Genomic DNA, 16,568 nt, shown 5'->3' with positions numbered 1-16,568 from the left:
AATTTGTGAAACTGAATAAATTGCTTTCATATCTCTGAACCTTTTATGCTCTCCTCCAAGTGAGAAAAACACACAGTACCAAAAAAAGGGGGTACTTTTAAAAGCTGGCTTGCATTTTCTTACTGGCAACAATTTGCTAGTCTCTTTTTAAAATAAATTTTCCAGTTTCAAAGGACAAAAATCTGCACTGCATTTGGGGTTTTGTTTGGTTGTGTGAGTGCATTTTAGTTTGAAACTTAGAACTTCAGCCTTCGTGTCCTATAATTTAAGAAAGTGCTTTAAACTACTGTAGCAGATGGAGTGTGCTTTTATTCTTTCCATCATCCTTTATCTTCATTTCCCATTTCATGATGCAAATTGTTATATGGACTTTGCTCCTTAGAGTGATGTTACCTAGCTTTACTAAGAAAAAAAAATTAAAATTTCCAATTAAGAGATCAGAATTCTATTATTGTAATTTATACAGCATATTTTATAAAACTTTCATAGTACACTTATTTTAATTAAATTAGAAACTATTACTACAAATTGCACCCCTCCTGTTGTACTTTCTACCTGTGAATCCAGTTCAGACTTTCCCAAAGATTACAGTAAGACTACAGTCAGTTCAGCAGTCCACAGGAAAAAATAAAGTAACATAAATTACTATTATCCCCTTAGTAGTTATGATTACTACAGCACCCGTCATGGTGTAGTCCCTTGCAGTCAGTTTGCAGTGGAATGAGGTGCTCCATGGAGAACAGGTCTTGATTCAGCATCAGACCCCATGGGGCTCACCAAAGGTTGTATTAGAATTCACAGAGACCTGTTTCCTCCACAAGGACAGGAGAAAATGTTCATTTGTCTCAATCTGCTGTCTTTACTTCCTTTTTGATTCAATCCAAAAAAAAACCCTCTCCATTCACAAAATCTTTTATGGTTTTCCAACATTAGATTTGGTGCTTTCTAAAGAGCATTCCTTCCCAAAATCTTGGTTTCCATTCATGAAGACTGAAGGAAGTAGAAGGTAATAGCTGACCCTGGAAATTCCCAGTCTGCAGCAGTGTTCCTGATTCAAAACTCCTAGTAGTTTCATCAGTAGTTTGGGATGCTTGAAGACATTTTTAAAATCAGAATATATTCTGTTTTTAAAATGGGGATACAGCTCAGTTGGGAGAGTGCCTAACTCACATGCACAAGGGCCTGGGTTCAATCCCCAGAACTACACACACACACACACACACAAGAATATAAAGTAATATACTGGACCCTCTCCCTCCTCTTTCCCCTACCCAGCCCCCTAACTCTCAACAGAAGAGCTGTAACTCCTTGCTTCTCAGAAGAGTCCTCTCATTTCTATAAATTAGAACCTAAGACAAATACTAATGGTAGAATCATTATTTGCTTTCTACTTTCTTTAGATTAATTTTTCTTAAAAGAGAAAATAGGATGGCATTTAGTACATTGGCTACAATACTTTTGGCCACAAAGAACAGATAAAGTTTGTCTGTGGATAAGAGTAATAACACAAATAACACTGGCTTAAATAAGATAGAGACTTCTTTCTCTCTTATTAAGGTCCAGAGGTAGGTACTCCAGAACTCATTATGGGGGTTCTACCGTGTGAACGCCAAAGGAGCCTGGGCCCCTTTTGTGCAGTTACTCCACTCTGCACAAACTCCTTAAAAAGTTGCTTCATGATCCAAGATGGCTATGTAGCCACGTTCACAATCCAGCCAGTATGGGGGGACAGGACAAAGGACACCCCACTCTTGCCTTTTAATGTCAACTTTTTGGAAATAGCATACAACCCTTTTGCTTATAACCCACCAGCCAAAACTCAGTTACAAAGGAAGCTAGTTTATTCTGGGGGCTCATGCGGTCAGCTAAAATGCGGAGATTCTATTATAGAAGATGGCAGGAGAGAATGATACTGGAAGATAACTAACAATCTTTACTTCCCCAACTCCAAGGGAGTTTGACATTTCATATACAGGAAAGACCCAAGGGTAGGAAAAGCAGGTGATGAGCAAAGCATGTCATAGCTTCCCTTTGAGAAGCTCCCTCAGGAGGAGGGGAGGGACATGGAAATACTGGGGAATGATATTGACCAAATTATATTGTTATGTTGTGTGCATGTACAAATATGGAAAAATGAATCCCACCATTATGTAAAACTATAATGTGCCAATAAAAAAATAAAAAATAAATAAAAATAATATTTTGGCTAACAACAATAATGAAAAAAAAAAAAGCAAGAGAAGCTCCCTCCGCTTTGCAGAGCTCCAAGTATTACCTTTGTCCAGTAATGCCTTTGTCTTTAGGCTAGCTCCCTCTTTTCTTCAAGAAAAAAAGAGCAACTCATACATCTCATTCAAGTGCAATGAAATCCAAACCAATCAGCACCACCCTACCGGGGCCATACATGAAGATAGGCTCTCCAAAACAGTGCCAAATGGGACTCTGTTAGGAAGAGGAATGGGGAAAGCAAGCTGGGTTGGCATCCCGCAAGGACTACCATACTCCATATCCTAACTTTCCATCACAGCCTACTGCCATTGCTACTAGCCAGGTAACTTGGACCCCACGGTGACTGTCAAAAGGATTAGCTCGATAAACCAGACCAGTTCTTACACCCATCTCCCACCAGCAAATTATGCAGAAGAAGTAGTAAAAATGTGACCTAGAGCTACACACTTGCATTGGTAGACTGCAAATGGGTACGGCTTTCCCGTCCTCTACATTGCCAGTGAGACTCCACCTCAGACACTTATCAGCATAAAGCCACCAACACGGGTGTCACTATGGGAGCACTCCCCTAAGAGAAACGTGTGCTGCCTTAAGCTGAAACTCAATTCTGACTTTATAAACATCAGATGGTTGATGAGCATTTCCAAATAAACCCCTGGGCCCTTTACAGACTGTCACTGACAGTGGAGTAGAGAATTAAAGAGGGAAAAAAAAAAAAAGATTTTCCAAACTATTGGCTGCCAGCAGGCCTAGAAGGCTCCCCCCCCCAGCACTCCCCCCAGCACTTATGTGTCCCCATTCTCAGCCGAAGCACTGATTTTCCAGTACTTTCGTGATCTTCTACAGGACTCCTTACATGGGAGAGTTTCAGGTTTGTTTTCTTTTTGATTCATTAAAAATTCAATAGTGATTTTTAAAAGGAAATAAAATCATTGCTTTAAACAGGAAAACACATTGTACTTTGGGAACTTGTGTTTTCGTTTTGTTTTGTTCCTGGTTTTTTGTTTGTTTGCTTGCTTTGTTTTGTTTTTAGCTAAAGTTCAATATTAGCCATGTCAAAAGGTTTTTTTTTTTTAAGAGAGAGGATTTTTTTAGTATTTATTTTTCAGTTGTAGTTGGACACAATATCTATCTATCTATATTTATTTATTTATTTATATGTGGTGTTGGAGATCGAACCCAGGGCCTCACCCGTGCTAGACAAGCGCTCTACCACTGAGCCACAACCCCAGCCCAAAAGTTTTGAAAGGAAAAAAAAAATATGGCATAAAAAGAAAAAGACACCTTAAATTGACCATTAATGCCTAGATTAGATGAGTTTTGTTCCTCACAAAAGGAAAATCCTTGTAGATTAGTGCCAAAAGCATCACTAAAGGCTGAATGACACTGAAGACAAGTTGGTCTCGGTATTATTTATTAACAGAAACACTGTATCATGGGAAATTACTGAAAGTCCTCTAGAAACCATACTAAAATGTAGTCCATTTTAAGAAACATAGGTGTTGTCATCTTCAAAACTGACACTTTCACAAATAAAGTAACTTCTCAATGCATCTCATATCTCTTTACCTAGAGACTGACTAAATCCAAATAAATGATGTGTTCAAAACAGCCACATGACACAGATCACAGTGAACACAAAGTTTTAAGGCACACAATAAACTGCAGCTGTTAAAGGACTTGTCTGAGAGGAAACACACGGATTGACTCATTAGCATATTGGAAGTACAGATGCTTAAAATACATATGAAATAAAGTTAACAAAACTCAAAAAAAATATATGGACTGGTCATTCCCCATATTAACAAAATGTTTCAGGCTTGAAAAAAAACTTATTGTCTGGGCTACAGGAGCTTTCAAATTCATATTTCACTGGTGGCTTCTTTATGAGAAACAGTTCATAAAACTGTATTTAAACTTTGCAGTCATACCTACCATTGTTTGCCTACAACTAAATCGAAGCTTGAGAATGTTTATAGGCTAAGGGATGGGCGAAGGGTAAAGACAGGGTCATGGTTTTGTTCAGGGACTGGAGGCTTCAAAACCACCAAGAACTCCCAGCCCCGTGATCTGCATTTGCTCACGCAAGAACAATTCACAACACAGTGCATTTTTCCAAGGTTCTTTTCTTTTTTGGCAAGACTAGTGTTCTCACATGAAGCCATGTCTCATTTTATCTGGAGGTATTCTAACTTTAACTCTTTTCTCCCCTCCTCCATGACACATACCTTGAAAGTCCCTTCCAAAAAGAGAAAGAAGGGATGGAGAGAGAGAAGGGGAGGGGAGGGGAGGGGAGGGGAGGGGAGGGGAGGGGAGGGGAGGAGGGACAGTTGAGAATGGGATAGACAGCAGAATACATCAGTCACTAGAAAGGCAATTTGTAAATCAATGGAAATGTAACTGATGTGACACAGCAATCTGTATATGGGGTAAAAATGGGAGTTCATAACCCACTTGAATCAATCTGTGAAATATGGTATATTAAGAACTATGTAATGTTTTGAACAACCAACAATAAAATAATTTAAAAAAAAAAACAAAAAGAGAAAGAAGAAACAAAATTGAACCAGGCTATGGCATAATCTGCTACAATTTTACTCATCCAAATGCATCCATGACAAGCCCTTCAAATGTACCCTGTACTTTTGTATGTGTAATAATTTATTTCAGAATAAAGAAGAAAATATTTTCTTATATGAGTGCAATACCTGCATCAGTCACAATAGCTCTCATGACCTTGAAGTCTTCAAGCAAGTTTATCTTCATATTGCTGAATTTCAGATGATTACTATACATTGCTTTGTTTCAACTTCAGGTGCTTTGAAACTTTCCAGTGAAACAAAGTCTTACAAAGGCCATAAATTTAATGTTGCTAAGAACCAAATACAAGTCCTTCTTTACTGTTCTGCTGCACCTTTCTGTCCTACCCATCGGTGAAAACAAGCAAACTGCCAAACTTTCCAGGCGGGCTTAGTTTAACTAAACAAAATATCCATCTTTTGCCCCTTTTAATAAACAACAGCAAAGGGATATGTGATCACCTTTTCTTCCCTGACAGTACAGATTGTTGATGATCTTCTACCTTCAAAAGCACCAGAGCAAGAATCTGGAAAATCAATTACAGTACACTGACCTTCGAGTGCCCTGATCTGATATCCTTTTAAAGTGATTTTAAATGTTGTGGCCACAGAAAACAAATATGGAATAAGAACACCAAATAAAGACCGGGCGCGATGGCACAGGCCTGTAATCCCAGCAGCTCAGGAGGCAGAGACAGGAGGATCGCAGAGAGCGAGGCACTAAGCAACTCAGTGAGACCCTGTCTCTACATAAAATACAAAATAGGGCTGGGGGGTGTGGCTCAGTGGTGGAGTGCCCCTGAGTTCAATCCCTGGTACCAAAACAAAACCAAACCAGAAAGAGGTATTGGGAAGAATTAAGGTAAGATTTAAGGGTTTAATAACCTAGGTATTAAAAGGATTTCTGAAGCCAGGAAATACACCTATCCCCCCCCCCCACCTTCCACACACACAGACTCCTAAATTTACAAGATCATGAAACTAGGTAATGGTTGAGGGCAAGGTTAGGCTGGTGGGGAGGCCAAATACACCAGGAGATAAAGGCTCATCACTTCCTGCCGTTTCAGTTCGGTTTGGTTTTTGGTTTCTTCTGCCTCTTTCACTTTACCAAGTCGCTTTATCTCTGACCATCTCCCCAAATGAGCTTCTCTCCATCTGTAACTTTAGCAACTCTTACAAAACATGCCAGGGTTCCTCATTTGCTTTCCTCCCGTCTCTGGGGAGGGAAGGGAACCATGCAACCTGGGAACGTAATGACATGGTCTTTTCTGCTTCTGATGAAATGATCCTGCAAGCGACAATGAAGTCCAAGTGAAGCCGAGGCCGAGGCTGCATTTTACAAAACCCAGCCAACATCACACAGAGGGAAATTCTGCTTCTCAGGCTGGGAATCCCCAGGGAAACCTCTAACAGCCAGGGATATCCCCGCTCTTTTCTTTGCGGCCAAGTTCAGAACTCAATCCAGCTCCAGGTACCAGAAGGCCAGATGTTTCCGGGAGGGGACCCAAATGACCCCAGGGCGGGCGGGGGGAGCGGAGGAGTAGTCATCTCCTCCTTGCATCCTGCACCTGCCCCTCTCCCCAGCTTCTGCCGGTGCTTCCCAGACGGTGACCATCCCAGGTCCCCACCCCGGCGGGTGCGCTCTGCATGCTGCGCTCCTGCCTATAATAGGAAACCAGGCGTGGCGCAGGTGGGCCCCCGGGACCCCGCTGGCCCCAGCTTGCCCATGCACCCTGGGGCGGGTGCCCAGCGACCACCCTGGCCCCGGGACCCCGGCGATCGGGCGTACCTCTAATGTAGGCGCACTTGCCCTCGTCCAGCTGGCTGGAGGCCGAGCCGCCCATGGTGGCTGTGTCGGGCGTGCAGAGCGCGGCAACTTCCCAGCCCGAGTCCCGGACAGGACTGGCCGCTCCGGACTGCGCGCGCTGCTAGCTCCTGAAGGTTGATGCGACCGGGAACCCGGCTCCGTAATTAAGGGCAAACTTCCTCCAAGAGGCGTCGCCTTCTAGGGCGCCTCCTCCGGGTCCGCGCCCTCTGAGGATCTGTGGGCTGGCCCGGGCCTGTCTACCCGCCCTCGCCTCACTTCCCAGCCCCCAGGGGCTGTCTAACCCCGAAGGACTGCCCGCTCCTACTCATTGCCGACTTTCGCTTGTTTTCACCAGTTTGGGGGCAGCCCAGAGACGTCCTGGAGGAAGTGGACCATTTCCCAGTTGAGTGTAGTGCTCCCTGATCTGGAACCTTCCCCACTCACCTGGAACCAGGAGGAAGCAAGATTTCCCTTGCTTTCACCCTTCTTGTTGAAGCACCGTTTCTCAAGACCCACCTGAGATCCTCAGCACCCTCCCTCTCCAGTCCCCTAAACACATGCCCACACTTCAGTCTAATAAAACTGGGAGTGGGACTCCAGGATCTGCTCCAAGGGAGCATGTGCGGTGGCCCACGCCTGAAATCCCACGAACTCTGGAGGCTGAGGCAGGAGAACCACAGATTTAAGGTTCAACTTGGATAACTTAGTTGGACCCTGCCTCAAAATAAAAGAAGGGGCTGGGGGTGTAGCTCCGTGGTGTAGGCCCTCCGGGGAATGCCCATGCACACTGAGATATGGGAACCAGTAGAGGATCTCTTCCTGCAGCCAAGAAGTTGGGCCAAGGAGAGAGTGAGAAACGAAGGGGGGGAAAGGAGAGAAAAATGTTAAAACCTAAGGAAGAACTAAGGCTGAGTCTTATACTCCCAGACCTAAAACTTCCTGAGACTATATGGAAGATTCGAGAGAAGACCTTCAGGTTGGTCCTCTCCTTATCAAACTGGAAGTAGATCATTAGAAAGGACCCTTGTTCTTTTCCCACAACTGCTGTTTGGCTTGGCAGTCACTCCCAAATAAGATCAGCCTGGGCAGAGGGGTCACCAGGATTTCGTCCTATACTTAGTAGTCAGATGTTTAGCAACTCCTGTTGACTTAACCTCAAGGTCAAATGGTCTCTATACACCATAACCAAAGCCTGAGGAGGACTTTGAGGGCTCCCCACCGCAGCCTCTGAAGTTAATCAACAAGCACTTTAACACAAATATTTCTCTCACCTCGCACCCAATCTCTTATGCCCCACATTCCAATCCATCAGAAAGTCCTGTCAGCTTTACTTTCAGAATATGTCCAATATCCAACCAATTCTCATGCCCTCCACTGTCATTATTTCTCAACTGATCATTTCAGCTGGTCTCCTTTCTTCAGAGAAAAAGCCACCATCTGTCACAACCTAGGCCTGGCTTATTCTCTGACCCCTTCCACCACCACTTACCTCCCTGCTCTCTGCTCCAGCCACGAGGACTTTCCAGCTTTTCCTGTGACACATCAACCTCAGGGCCTTTGTACTTGTTCTTCCTGTGCCTACAATGATCTTCTCCCAGATAGTCACACAGGTACTCTCTAAGTCTCTCACTTCATTCAAGTTTCTACTTAAATGCTAATATCTCCTAGAGGCTTTCCTTGATCCCCTGTCTACACACAGTCCTGAACACCACCCTTGCCCTTTGTTATATTTATTCATATCATTTAGCATCATCTAACATATTTTCTGTCTTCTCCTGTTGATATATAAACTCCATAAAGTCATGAATTTTCTTTATCATTGGTCTTTCTTGTTTGTTTTTTTAATACATGTTTTATTTTTCCATTTTTATTTTCCCTAAAGGCAGATATTTTTGCTATTATGCCTTCTGATATATCTCAGATGTCTAGAACAGCACCTGGCACATAGTAGGTGCTCAATACAAAAATCACTGAAAAAAATAATTAATTAAATATAAAACATTAAGAATATGGACTCATCAAAAACTCTTCTCCGAAAGGAAGGGAGGGGTGGGGAGGGGGAGGCGGGGCAGGAAAGATGGTGGAATGAGATGGACATCACTACCCTAGGTACGCATATGACTGCACATGGGGCGCGACACTGCATCATGTACAAGCAGAGAAATGAAAAGCTATGCTGCAATTGTGAACCATGAGTCAAAATGCATCCTGCTTGTCATATATACCTAATTAGAATTAATTAATTAATTTTTTTAATCATTTATTGGTTTATTTTCATATCTACTAAACACATTAGTCAATCATCTGACTTCATTAGAAACCGTTTTAACACTTTTTCTCCCTCCTGCCATAAAAATACAGTTAAGTAATTTGTTTAAAAAAAAAAACACAAAACACTAAGATCAAGTGTTCTGGTTTCCTCTCTAAAACATTCTTCAGAGATAGCAGTCTATAAATCAGTAAGACAGCAGGCTGAAGACTGAAACAATCTTTCACTTAAAAGTGCCAAGCTCTAGAATCTGCTCTCTAAACCTGTCCTCTCCATATGCTAACACATGTACAAATGAAACCACTGATTTAAAACTATTAAATAGTTCTGATTTCTGTCTGCTCAGTTTAAATGAATGCAACTTACATTTAGCATTATATTCAGAAAAATACATAAGTCTCAAGGTCCCCAATAATTTGGAGTACTGAACTAGATAACCACCCTAAGACACTTCTGACAGAAGTAATGCATTACTTAAAGAGAGGTTTCCAAACCTGCTGTTAGAACCTACACAAACATAGAAAACACTGATACCCAGTTATGGTTCACACGGTTTACTCTTCAGGCAGTCCTTTGCCATTAGTCTGCTTTAACTAGGCCAGAGTCCAGCAGGAAAGTGCACGGTGCACCAGATTCACCATCTCTTAAGTTGCTACTGTTTTCTCTTCTTTACTGAAGGGTTGAACTGAGCCAGGCTTTACCCATGACAGGCCAGCAACATGAACACTTTTATTGTGCTGTTCTTCAGGCTTTTTCTGAGTTAGCATCTTCTCTCTGGCTTCATCATGTACAGAAGGATTCCATGGAGTAAAGCTAATTGCATAGGGGTCTTCTATTTTAGGTTGGTCAAACAAACGAGCAGTGCACACCTTAACACTGTCAACCACTTTACTTTTAAAAAGCTGAATGTCCTTTTCATACAGGACTGCAGCCTCTGGGTTTAGGGGGCTTGCTGTATCAATCTTGTAGAAAACTCTCCTTGCATACATTAATACTTGCCAAATATGATTATGGTTTCGCCTCCATTTTGCAAATGCTCTTTTCACATCCAGTTCACCCGAGGTGGGATCAACTAGCGGGTGAAAGACAGGAATATCAAACACCAAGCGTGGACAGTCACCATCTGGATAGTTATCAGGGATGTAAACTGTGAACTTGAACACACCATCCTGATAAAGCCCATGCCGTATGAATATTACTCCAAACCACATTAACGCAGAGCGGTAAGATGGCTGCACATAGACGCCTGGCAACTTCTGCTTCACAACCAAGGTAAATTCTGCCAGAAGAGAGTATTCCAGGTAGAAGGGTCCGTAAGAAGCATGTGTGCCATTTGCCGACTGTGCTGCTGGGGCAGGTGATGTAGGCTTAGTGATGGGCAAAGCATTTTTGGGAATAGAAGGTAGCTGTTTTTTTGGTGCAGTTCGTGGAGGACTGGTTTTCACATCCCCTGTTAATGTCTTCTCTTCACCATCAGATCGTTTGCGTATGGAGCTTGTAGACATGCTCCAGAAAGGGTTCATAACGTGTACTCCAGAGAAATCCAGTGGTCCTTGTCATCCAACTCTTCTGTCCTCAGCATTCACTTTACCCAACTGGTTTACCCAGAGCCTTCAACGCAGAGTCCCCAGCTGCCGAGCGCCGTCGCCGCCCGACAGCATCTCTGGCTGCAGTGCCAGCCCGGCCCCTGCCCTATCCCCGCCCCGCCCTGCCCTCGGTGCCGGGCCCCGCCCCCTTAATTAATTAATTTTAAAAACCAAAACTGTCCTCAATAAATGAAGAGCATTTCCAGATACCTACTCAATGATTTAAACTCCTCCGTGTTGAGCTCTTCTATCAATGCTGTTAATGCTCTAGTCACTGATAATGAAGTGTATTCTCACTTTATATAATGAAAGGAACCCCTTTCATTACATAATTCGCTGCAATTGTGCCTCAGAATGTTATTATTACTGAAGAAAACTAATTCAGATCTCCTGCCAGAAGCATAGCTTTAGCTTGTCACCTCTTCTTTAGGAATTCTCCGAGAAAAGACTGATTATACCAATCGATCATTCTTTCCTCTTTGTGGCATGTACACCAGGAACAAGGTACAAGAAAGGATCTGCATGGTGTAGTATTAACAGGTTTATAACCTGGCAGCTCCAGCTTTGAACAATTAACTAGCCGTGTGACCTGGACAAATTGCTTAAGTCGCCTGTTGTGTTAATCAGCTTTGTGTCACTGTGACAAAATACCTAAGGGAATCAACTTAAAAGAAGGAAGGGTTATTTTGGCTCACAGTTTCAGAGGTTTTAGACCATGGTCTCATGGTTCTGTCGCCTTTCCATTCCTCTGGGCCTGTGGAAGCTTTAGACCATGGTCTCATGGTTCTGTCGCCTTTCCATTCCTCTGGGCCTGTGGAAGCTTTAGACCATGGTCTCATGCTTCTGTCGCCTTTCCATTCCTCTGGGCCTGCGGAAGCACACTACACCAGGGCAGGAGTAATTAAATATTCCCTTTAAAGCCATGGCCCAAGGACCTGACTTCCTTCCATTAGGCATCACCTCCTAAAAATTCCACCACGTGTGGAACTGGAGACCAACCTTTAACACACAGACCTTTGGGAGACATTCCAGATCCAGATCATGGCACCTATCTCGGTTTCTTCATCAGTTAAATGGAACTAATAACATTTCTTTCACAAGCTGTTGACAAAAAAAACCAATCCGGTCAGGTCTGTGAAATGCTTAACATTCCCAGGAGTGTTAGAGTGTCCAATAAATGGAAGCTAGGATCATCACCAGCCAGGGCAGGAGTGATCAAGGAAGCAATTTTCTAGAGAAAGTGAAATGTTGTTTGGATCTTGAAAACCATTGTGCTGCATTAAGAAAGAAACTGCTGCTTTTTCTTCCCAAAACAAATAAAATTCTTTTTCTCCCAATGGTTTATAGGAAAAATTAAAGAATTCATTATTTTAGTCATAGTATTTAATATTTGAAAGTCCTATGTGGGCATCATTTTATTAATCACACATTAAAAGGAAGTCTCCAAGTAATTCAATAACTTTAGGAACCAGATTGAATTTTGTATGACTCAAATCAGCTCATTTAGAAAATCTCCTCTGCAATGTTCATTTCCATTCTGTATCAGTATATTTTATGTTAAAATACTCCTATGACCCTTTCTTTCAGGTGATATCACACACCAAAATAATGACGCCAATATCTTCATTGAGATACAATTCACATACCATAAAATTCACCCATTTAGATAAACTTTTTAAAAACCAAATTTGTTTGATAGTCATATAATATCCTAAAATATTGTATTTGGGGATTCCTTGCAAGGAGAATTATGAACTTGTTTGCTATGTTCTCGTTTGTATAGGGACATCTGTCTCTTGGGGGTATTTAACCACCTACAGAACAGGAATGGTCTCAGACTTTGTATTTCCCTGAGTACCTCATATTGCCCTATAATACAGGAATAAGAACTCTTAAATTACTTGACTCATTGGTAACATCAGTTATGTAATTTAATCTTCACAAAACCCATTCAGGTAAGCATTATTATTACTATTTAACGGATGAGGAAACCAAGATGAAGAAATGTAAGAAATTTAGGGCTGGAGTTGTGGCTCAGTGGCAAAGTGCTTGTCTTGCACATTTGGGGCCCTGGGTTTGATCCTCAGGACCACATAAAAATAAATAAATAAAAACAAAATAAAGATATTGTGTCCATCTATAACTTAAAAAAATTTAAAAAAGAAATGTAAGAAATTTATCTAAGGTCACTGGAGCCCTGGGCTCGTCTGACTCCAGAATTCATTGTTTTAACCCTGAGTGTGCTTCTTTTATCTTAAGTCTTAATTTTGTTTCACAGAACAAGCTGTAGAAAGCTGAACTGAATAAAATGGAATCCAACTTCTGCTCATCAACAATTTTTGAGAGGGAAAGAGCTCCAGGAGTTCCAGGGTGTGTAAACTTTTGTTAGAAGAAAGGACAGGTTGGGCTGGGGTGCAGCTCAGTGGTAGAGCATTTGCCCAGCATGTCTGATCCCCAGTGTTTTAGTCAGCTTTTTCACTGCTGTGACTAAAGGACCCAACCAGAAAAACTGTAGTGGAGGAAAAGTTTATTAAGGGGCTCAGGGTTTCATATCCACAGACAGCAGGCTCCATTCCTCAGTGCTGAATGTGAGGCAGGACTTCATGACAGAAGAGTGTGGCAGAGGGAAGCAGCTCACCTGGTGATCAGGAAGCAGAGAGAGAGAATCCACTCTCCAGGTACAAAATATCTACCCCATAGCCATGCCCCAATGAACCACTTGCTCCAGCCACACCCCACCTGCCTCCAGTCACTACCCAATTAATCCCATCAGGGATCAATTTATTGATTAGATTAAGGTTATGGCTTAATCATTTCTTCACCAAATCTCTTGCATTGTCTCACACGTGAGCTTTTGGGGGACCCCTGACATCCAAACCACAACACATGATACCACAAAAAAAATAAACAAACAAACAAACAAATAAATAAATAAATAAGAGTTGAAAAATCATGAATACAGGGGCTGGGGTTGTGGCTCAGCGGTAGAGCACGTGCTCCTCTTGAATGCGCGGGACCCTGGGTTCGATCCTCAGCACCACGTAAAAAATAAATGAATGAAATAAAGGTATTGTGAATAAATATTTTAAAAATCATGAATACAAATAATAAATGCTGGAGAGGATTGGGGAGAAAGGAACACTTACACACTATTGGTGGGATTGTAAATTTGTACAACTATGGAAATCAGTATGGAGGTTTCTCAAGAGACCAGGAATGGAATCACATTTCTAGTCTAGAAATGATCCAGCTAGACCACTCCTCAGTATTTATCCTAATTAATTAAAGTCAGGATATGAAGGAAATAGCTGGGATGTTCGGTCAACAGATGAACAGAAACAGAAATTGTGTATACACACAAACTACTCAGCCATAAAGTAGAACAAAATTATGTCATTTGCAGGAAAATGGATGGAACATGAGAGCTTTAAGCAAAATAAGCAAGAATTGGAAAGCCAAGGATCATATGTTTTCTCTCATGTGTAGAAGCTAAAGAGAAAACAGAGGAGGGAGGAATCTCGTGAAAATAGGAGACCAATAGAGTAGAGGAAGCAAATCAGGGGAAGGGAGAGAAAGGGGAGCTACTAGGGGATGAAATTGACTGGATTGTGTTATGTGCATGTAGGAATGTATAACAACAAATCCCACTATTGTGATAATTATAATGTACAAAGAAAAAATATAAAGCATGTTGCTAAAGGAGAAAAAGAGATTAATACACAATATATCAGTAGATAATCAAATGTTAGTTCATTTAAGTATATAAGCACATGATTTTATTTTTAAAAAATTTATTTGTGCTCCGAGTCTAACTAAAAACAAACAACAAAAAGGAAGACATTGATTTTTTTTTATGGTGAGCAATGTTTATTCAATGCACTTTTCAAACACGAATCATCACAATTTTATATAGCCCTTGAGCACTTCACAACACCTCTAAAAAGTAGAAGTATAAATGCTTTAGCAGAAATCAATAAAGGCGTAGAACTAAGAATGACAAATTTAGAACCAAAGAGAAATTTAAAGGTGTAGGCACACAGCTTCAAATATGTCAAAGACCAGCACACTCGTCTTTGTTTAAAAAAATATATAGAGAGATATATCATAGCCAAAGGCAACCAGAATTCTACAGGTTCTTTAGGATGCAAAGCTCTGAACTGCCTTGTGCGGTGGGGGTGGGAAGATGCTGCATTCGGTACTAGTGCACAGTACTAGGAAAGAGCGCCACCTGCTGGACCACTAATGATACTCTGTGCAGGGCCAAGGTTACCTGGCATTGAGGGAAATAGCACTCCCTGGGGTCCAAACCCAATTAACAGGAGTGTTCTTGGGTCAGTTTATAAGTCACTCAGTATTATTCATCTGTTTCTTACACATACTAACATTAAGCTTCTTTTCAAATGAATTACCCTCTAGAACACATATGTGGTTCCATTCCTAGTCTCTTTTTCTGGGATTTACATCTATTATTTTACAGTACAAGCTTGTACTTATTGTATATAATACACATTTTGACATGAATTTTAATGTAGTTTGTAAAGCCCCATTTTTGTTCTCCTCTCTTTCCCTCTCCCTCTCCCTCTCCAGATTTAACCCAGGGTTGCTTTACCACTGACCTACATCCCCAGCACCTTTATATTTTATTTTGAGGTAGGGTCTCACTAAGTTGTCCAGGCTGGCCTCAAACTTTTGGTCCTCCTACCTCAGCCTCCTGAGTAGCTGGGATTACAGGTGTGCACTACTGCAGCTTATTATTGCTTTTTGATGTCCCACAATGTGTCCCTTTTTCCTGACCTAAGAGCAGATCCTTACCACATCATTCCCCACCCCCATATACCTCTGAGTATTTATACTCACAAATGGTGTGGGGAGTGGGGTAGAGATGTTCAGAGCTTAAGTATGGAAAAAACATCCCCTCTTCTCCATTGGCATGACTTACTGTACCTGTTTAAAACTATCTTCATCCACCCTACTTCATTCATTTTCCCATTTTAACATGACACCAATTTTCTGTTCACTTAGGTTATAGCTGATAAAGCTATTATATTGCATATGTTAAGGTGAATCCATGTAATCAGATTGCATTCCACCAAAACTTTAGTTAGGGTCAGCCAGAATCATGTCTGAAGAAGAAGAAGAAGGAAACATAATCTAGAAGCATGGGGTCCTTTAAGACACACTATGCTAGTTATTTCTAAACCAGGCCAAGGAGAATCTTACCCAGGATCTCTGCATTGCAGCTATTGAAGAAGAGTGGGGTTCCCCTGGATTGATAAACTGGTAGAATATGAATCTTGAGCTGCTAAGTGGACATCTGTCCGTCAAAAAGAGAGAACCCTCATTGAGAGAAAATAATTATCTGATGGCATCTCATTAGTTGAGTCCTGGCTCACCCACTCATATGAAACCATAAATTCTCCTTGCTTTTGTTTGTGAAGCAAATTTAAAGTAGATGTCTGTCTTCTTTCCCAACCAAAAGCATTTTTACAAAAATAAGGCTTTAAATAAATTGCTTGTATGCAAGATTAAAATATTCCATAGCTAAATTATATTCCTTTATACAGTTGATTAAAGCAAATAAAAGCAAGCATCATTGTCCATAAATGATTTGCAGTATGAGCCAACAAATGTCAGTTATTATATATGACAGTTGACTTTTCTCTGTAATTTATCATTCTTTATAGTCAGTTTGGATTTATTCTCATTCTAGGCATTTGATTAATAATTGACTATGCATATACACTAATTCCAATTTAGATTTAAAAGCAGCTGGCTCAAATTTTGGCAAAATAATTAGCAATCCTGCTTTACATCATGATCTGGATATATAGAGAAATGTACAGGTATCATTATATATATATATATATATATATATATATATATATATATATATATATATATATATATAAAATTCTTTTTAAAATTTGATTCAAATAATTCTAAATTTACTCAAGTAATGATGCATTTAAATGAGGAGGTATGGCAGAATTTGAATTAGAATTAAAACAGATTGATAGAAAATTTACAGCATTAATGATCATGTTTTACATGGTATTATTGAAGTTATAGCTGTATAAATTTTACAACTTAATCTTCAA

General features: G+C 40.9%; 2 protein-coding genes across 2 annotated transcripts in view; both read right to left on the bottom strand.

The window, feature by feature from the left end:
• NIBAN1 (niban apoptosis regulator 1) overlaps positions 1-6,854 on the bottom strand; it is a 141,610-nt gene extending 134,756 nt beyond the window's left edge. Inside the window, exon 1 of the mRNA XM_081299032.1 lies at positions 6,598-6,854. Within this exon, the coding sequence (XP_081155158.1) occupies positions 6,598-6,652 (55 nt within the window). The 5' untranslated portion in view covers positions 6,653-6,854. The remainder of the gene's footprint in view (positions 1-6,597) is intronic.
• A 2,142-nt stretch (positions 6,855-8,996) lies between these two features.
• On the bottom strand, positions 8,997-10,605 carry LOC308651732 (AKT-interacting protein). Its single transcript, XM_081299165.1, has one exon. The coding sequence runs from the start codon at positions 10,405-10,407 to the stop codon at positions 9,529-9,531; it is 879 nt and encodes a 292-aa protein (XP_081155291.1). The 5' UTR covers positions 10,408-10,605; the 3' UTR covers positions 8,997-9,528.
• Positions 10,606-16,568: the final 5,963 nt, after the last annotated feature.

The sequence above is a fragment of the Spermophilus citellus genome (genome assembly GCF_964194105.1).
Source record: "Spermophilus citellus genome assembly, chromosome: 6".
Classification (NCBI taxonomy): domain Eukaryota; kingdom Metazoa; phylum Chordata; class Mammalia; order Rodentia; family Sciuridae; genus Spermophilus; species Spermophilus citellus.
This window is presented reverse-complemented; position numbering and strand designations above follow the sequence as displayed.